Here is a 7,088-nt window from a genome sequence, read left to right on the forward strand (position 1 = left end):
CAGGCACAGGTGCCAACGCCACGAGCACACCCACACGTGCTACAAGGGATCGAGGAAGACGTGTCGCTTCAACTTCCCCTTGTGGCCAATGCCTTGCACCGTGATGTTGACTCCACTGGCCTCGCCCAAAAATCATCTTCGACGAAGACGCGGAGAACAAGCTGACGTACGAGCTGGCCCTACGCAAACTCGGCGTGCGCATCCTGAACGGAATTGAAATGTCCGCACAAGAAGCGGCCTGGGTGTTGCTGCAGTTCCACATGAGCGAAACCAGCACGGACGTCATCTTCGTGAACACGGTGTGGCCCGAAGAGCGGATTCGCAGCAAGAAGACGAAGGACGAAATGGACAGGGAACACCTCGAAGCGACCAGCACCGACATTTGGCGGAAGAGCGCTATCGACAAGTACGAAAAACGCCCTCCCGAGCTGGAAGACCTCACGCTGGCCGAATTCATTTCCGAATACAGCTCGAAAGGCAAGCTGACTAAGCGCACGAAGAGGGCGATCCTCCGATGCCGCGACTACGACATCATCGACGTCGTCAACTACAAGAGGGAGCACGTGATGCTGTACGTGCCCTTTAGGAGGGAAAACGAGTTTCTAGATCGCAACAAGTTCGAGACCATCTTCGACGAAAACAAGGAGAGACTCATGGAGGTCAAGGAGAAGTTCAATAGCGGCGTAACCAGTGCCGAGCTCTTGGAATACGTCAAAAACATCAACGAGAGCATGGGAATAGAGGACGACGAGCGCGCGGTGGCCGCAGCGGAAGGAGAGGAGAGAGGCGCGACTCGGGCCAAAGTCGTGGTCGAGAACGACGACACCGATATCGTGCCCGAGAATGCGGTCGCGAGCGCCTTGGTCGCCTCGAACTGCCCCGCCGTGAAGAAGCGGGAAGACTGCATGCCGCTGGAAGACTTCTATGCGAGGATGAGGATGACTAACCACCGGCAGCGCATGATAATCGAGGAAGTGATTCATCGCCTCACGACCGAAGACTCCGAGCCCCTCCGAATCTTCTTCACCGGTCCGGCCGGCTGCGGCAAGACGTTCACCCTCCACCTCATCATGGACGTCTACAACAAATACTGCAAAAGCAAGAAGATCGCTTACGGAGACGCCGAGATCTCGGGGGTTAACGCCTACGTCGCCTGCGCCACGACGGGCAAGGCCGCGGTCGCCTTAAACGGAGTGACCGTCCACTCGGCCTTAAAGATGGTCATGTCCAACACCCGCGAGGACAAGGGTCTCTCCGCGGCCGACCTAAACACGTTCAGAACCCTCTTCAAGGGAGTGAGATGCGTAATCATCGACGAGGTCAGCATGCTCTCCTCCGATTTGCTCCGGCAGGTCGACCGAAGGCTCCGCCAAATCAGGGCCGACAGGATGAGAGAGCCCTTCGGGGCCTTCGACGTCATTCTGTGCGGAGACATGAGGCAACTGCCACCCGTTAGAGCGTCCGAGGTTTACAAGCGACCCAAGTCCAACGGAGCCGTGTTCAGCACCGAGGTCATGGCGTGGCATACCCTCGAATACTTCCCCGTGACTCAAGTGGTCCGCCAGAGCGACGTGGTCTTCTCCAACCTTCTAACCAAGATCGGAGGCGGCGCCGTGCTGGAGGACTTTGAAGTGGAGCTCCTCGAGTCCAGATTCGTCGACGCGGAAGAGGCGGGAAGTCGCACCGAAGCCGTGCGGCTCTACTACAGCAATGCGGACGTCGATGCCTACAACGACAAGATCGCAAAGCGCTCCCAAGACAAGGTAGACCACCCGGCCAGAGATTTCATAACCGGGTATAGGTCCCAGGACGAAAAGGACGCGGCGGCCAGAGCGCTGGAAACGTCCGGCCGAGTCGAGACTGGGAATTTACCCGCGACCATTGCCCTGTGCGCAGAGAAACCGTACATGCTTCTAAAGAACATAGACATAACCGATGGCCTGGTAAACGGAATGGTCGGGAAACTGAAGCTCATCGAGTACGATGCACAGGGAGAGCCCTGCCGTGTCTGGCTGCGCTGCCCCCCTGGAGTTGGAATCTTGGCCAAGGCAAAGCTGGCCCAGCGCGGCTACAGACGAAACATGAATGCCTAGATACCCATCGACCTCATGTCCATGCAATTCCAGCTGAAGGGAAAACTGCTGAAACACATGTCGGTGAAACGCACCCAGTTCCCCCTGGTACCCGCAAGCGCGATGACGATTCACAAATCCCAGGGAGGAACCTTCGACGCGGTCGTCTACGAGTATGCGGCCAACCACCCCCAAAAGCTGGTCTAGTGGCCCTTAGCAGAGCCACGAGCCTGGAAGGCCTCTACTTGACCAACAAGGACGGCTGCCACAAGTTCGCGCATAGAGGCCCAAACCCCGACAGGGCGCTTAAAGCAGAGTTTGAACGCTTACAGCAGCACCCTCTGGAAACGGCCTTTAGCCGCTGCGAAAGGCTAGTGGAGAAGAGCGCGGTCACCATAGCTACTCTAAACGTTAGATCGCTGCTCTTGCACAACTGCGAAATCACCTCGGATGCAATGCTCATGTCTGCGCATGCGCTGGTGTTTACGGAAACCGGGGCGGACAAAGACACTCCGGAGACGATTAAAGGCTTCACCCTGGTTGGTGCTGCGAAACGACCCGACCAAACCAGAAATGCCGGGGTGGCGATCTACGTCAGAGACCCCCTACGAGCTAAGGTCGTGACGCCGGCGGTGCCGATGCAGCGAGGAGAAGCTCTCTGCGTAGAGATCCCGGCTCTCGACTTGGTCGTCTCTGGTGTATACGTCGCGCCCCAAACGAGCAACCAAGATGCAATCAACATCATGGCAGACGGACTGCCGCCGCGCACCGACAAAAGAATGTTAGTCTGCACGGGAGACTTCAATACGGATCCGGTGAGAGACAGGACATTTCTGCAGGCTGTCGAAGAAAGATATGCCCTCGGCTTGTGTCAACTACAGCCAAAGTCCACGACTCTGTGGGGAAACAGTTTAGACTTGGTGTTGTGTAGAAATGCTCAAAGACAATACAGAATAAGTGACGTGCAAACCAAGATTCATGCATTTACGGACCATAAGAGTGTGTTTGTCGGGCTGCAAAGAATAAAGTACGACGATTAACCTAAAACCACGTATCCGTGACTTAGCCCCATCCACACTGAGGCAGCTGCTTAACATGCTTCGCATCCACTGGGCTTAACCTTGATAAGCCTCCAATTTTTTAGACATGTTGTTTTAAGACATTTTATATGTGAGATGAAAGTAAGCCTCGAGTCAAGTATTACACCTAGGAATTCGTGTTCATTGTTCACAGGTATTTGTTGTCCGCCCACTTCTGCGCAAGGATCTGGAACCAGACCTCTCTTACTTGTGAAGAGAACGCAAGAACTTTTGTGGGGGTTGATTTTAAATCCATTTTGTTCAGCCCACTTGGACATGGATTGAGGAAATAATGAAAATTTGAATAAGTCACATCTAGCAGCAAATGGTTGTACGCACATGTCGTCGTTGATTCTTTCGGAGCGGTGGTGAGGTGGCTTTAGGTACGCAGCTTTAGTTGTACTGATACAATCCTAATAGGGAAGGAAATTTCATACATGGAGTTAGTTGTCGGCATTCTAACATCGAGATACTAGCCCTTTTACGCAGAAGTTTCACGCTATCGTAGCGGGAGTAACGGGAATAAATAAAACGCAGTGCTAGGCTTTGAAAGAATTCTTTGAAGTTTCTTTTTCAGATAAGACTGATGGGGGTTCCAAACTATGGTGCTGTTCTCAAGAATGGGTCTTACTAGTCTTATAGGCGTTTAGTTTTACATGGGGGGTGCAGCTAATTTCCGTCAGATGAACCCAAGTTGTCGGTATGCTTTTGTACATATGTTATCTCTGTGGGATTCCCAACTCAATTTTTCAATAAATGTTACCCGAAAGTATTTTACTTCATTCACACGTCACAGCAGATCTTGATAAAAGGTAAGTAAAATAGATGGCCGTTTTTTTCCATTGTTATGGTGACAGATGACACTTTGCTTACATTTATTTTCATATCCCAAGTTTTAAACGAAGAATCAATGTTAGTCAGTGTTAAGTGCAAAATATTTTGGTCATCTTGTGAACGAACCGCAGTGTGCACAACAAGGTCGTCTGCAAATAATCTCAGTACATTTGGAGTGACACAGGAAAAACTGTCATTTACATAGATTAAAAAAAAGTATACGTCCTAATACTGATCCCTGGGAACACCAGAGCAAACGTCTAGATTATTGGATTTGGCATTTTTTATTTCGACATGTTGAGTACGTCCTGAGGTAAGCTGCAATCCAGAAAACTATGTTTCAATACCAATAATCTTAAGCTTCTCAATTAATTGACAATGTGGGACAGAATCAAAGGTCTTTTCAAAGTCAACAAACACTGCATCCACTTGAATTAATAGCAGCCGCGAAGTCATGTGCAATTTCAATTGCGTAACTGTTGATAGTCGCTTCCTAAAGCCGTGCTGCTTTACATACAAAAGCTTGTTGCTTTCCAGGTAGGTTATGACTGCTTTGTTAATTATGGCTGCTCCGTTAACTTGCACTAAGAGCTGGTTAGTGATATAGGCCTATACGTACTTACTAAGAGCCTATTCCCATTTTTTTAACACCGGGACCACTTTCACACAAAACCAGTTGGCGGGCACGAATGCTGTTTATATGCATAAGGAGAAAATTTTTTGAAGGGGAGACAGTTGTTGCATGTAATGCTTTAGAAAAGCATTGGGTAATCCGTCCGGCCCCGGCAATTTCTTTTCATCAAGCTGTAGCAGTAAGTTAAAAATGCCGCATTCTGTTATGACAAGGTCGGGCATGAGAGAATGGTATTCCACTTGATTGAATTCTGAGGTAGAAGCACGAGTGAACACAGACTGGAAATAGTGATTAAAGATGTTCGCGATACAGTTCACGTCATGTGTAAGGGCTCCATCTATTTCCATTTGGTTGATCGAAGCCCGTTGCATACCAATGTGTGCATAAGCAACCTTACACATGACTATGTGACTGAAATTGAGTGCATTCGTTGCTTACCTATCGTCATAAGATAGGTGCACTCTAAAGTGTGGTAACATTGCATTGTTTTACACTGCACACTTGTTATTCCGTGGAAGTGATGTAACGTGTATTAAACATGTGACATGTCTTTGATTTCTCCCAGTTTCCTGCATTTTACTGGGTCTTGCTGTCTGAAAATTCAGTCCTGCTTGTGGATGCACTCTGCGAACTTTTCACGGGTCAAGCATTGTGTTGTCGGTGGCCACTAAGAAATGTACCAACGTAGTTATACTGTGTCTCATTTGAAATGTTCTAAAAAAATTTTACCCTGTTCGCAAATGCGTCAAGATGCTATGCATATCACTGAAGATCTGTACCTGAGCATGTATTTCATTCATCTGTAACGGCTGCTATAACTGTACTGTAACCACACATCTGGCAATATCTGAATCTCAAGTGTGAGCCCATAAGCTCAAGTAGGCGTTGTTGATTGCTTTGTAGCAGTTCAACTTTTATTATTTTATTTTTGACTACACATGTGTCCGTAGCGCCACGCAGCACATTTAAAAGATTTATGCCAATTATGATGAAAGAAATCAGCATGGAGCAACATATCATTGCATGAGAAAGTTTCACAAATATGTTGACAACTGAAAAAAAAACTGCAATGCTACATAACAATATAGACGGACAGCCAGCACATTACATATGACAATGCAAGGCAGAGCCGCAGTTTTCATGAAACGAGACACACGAGCACGTAGCAGATAGCCTCGATGCGCACTTGCGGCAGGGCGACGTGACGGAGCAAGACGTGAAACGAAAATGAGATAGCGGTGCCATTCTTTATACTGCCTGTAGCCCTTCTTGTAATTTGCCTTCTTTTTTATCGCTTTACATACTTGTAATGCTATGCTATTCAGAGCACAGCGTATGTTGCTAGCAAGACAAATGAATAGTACCAACAATATCAATACATAGAAACATGTGAGTTGCAAAGCGATGACGGGGCAATCAGTAAAATATGTGAATAAACACAAACTGCACACTGTTAATGAAGAAGTTAATTACAACGAATCAAAGTTATGCGTAGAAATGGGAGGAAATTGCACGACAGCTGACTATCAATGCAATAAATGCCCGTAGATTTCGCAGAAACGAACTTGGCTTGCACAAGAACATGCATTCGATTTTAATTGCGCATCCAGAGCTATAGTGCAGTAGCAGAAATAGTTGAGTGAATGGACATGCATTCATATGTGAGAAAGCTCGAAGGAGCACGAAAAACCGCAGCTAAAAGCGGATAGCACAGAGCAGCCAAACAAAGCTGCGGAAGCTTTCTTTCGCAAAACAGGCTTGCATATGTCGTGTGTTGTGAGGTTGACATTACATAGAGTGAATTGTTCTCTTGTGAATGTATGTAACAATCAGACATATGTTGCAGTGCCTGCCCAACATTTTAGCCTCACAAAACAATATGTTGGCACGTCCTTGCAGTGACGCAAGCAGTACGGAGATTGAGAGCGCATGCATGCAAGTAGAAGTCGCATTAGGGAAGCACTAGCAAGTTGACATGATGTGCTGCCATTGCGACACCTCACCCAAATGCGGGTATAAACATCGTGGGACGTCACCATGGTGAAACAGCACTGGATGAAACCTATACAAGAGCAAGGTTGCACCCAACCTACCACTAGGGATGCAGTCCATTTCAGCAGTATGTGAAACCAGCTGTCATTCTGCTGACCAAGAGGCACAGGCCAGACATGGATGCCTGTGTCGAGTCACACCTGCACCACGCCAGATGATCAGTCGCCGAGACAGTATACAAACGCTGCATTAGCGTGTTTAGGCTGGACCGAAATTGACAAAATAATCACACGCGAATTGCTGCCTGTGCAAAAAGCACCGTTTTGTGCCGGTGAAGGCTAGCCATGTTCACTTACAATACAGGTTTCAAGTGACAACCACACTATGGGTTCATTAGACTGCCTGCACGTATCGCATGCCTGGCTTTGACACAACCAGACTCTTGCGCTCCCAGTGCAATTGCATCCAGTGCTGCTT

At 48.3% G+C, this 7,088-nt stretch overlaps 1 protein-coding gene across 1 annotated transcript; it reads left to right on the forward strand.

The window, feature by feature from the left end:
• The first annotated feature begins 218 nt into the window (after positions 1-218).
• LOC142559845 (uncharacterized) lies at positions 219-2,093 on the forward strand. The gene has a single exon (XM_075671517.1). It carries the CDS (start codon positions 219-221, stop codon positions 2,091-2,093), a length of 1,875 nt encoding a protein of 624 aa, XP_075527632.1.
• Positions 2,094-7,088: the final 4,995 nt, after the last annotated feature.

Source organism: Dermacentor variabilis, chromosome 10 (genome assembly GCF_050947875.1).
Source record: "Dermacentor variabilis isolate Ectoservices chromosome 10, ASM5094787v1, whole genome shotgun sequence".
Classification (NCBI taxonomy): domain Eukaryota; kingdom Metazoa; phylum Arthropoda; class Arachnida; order Ixodida; family Ixodidae; genus Dermacentor; species Dermacentor variabilis.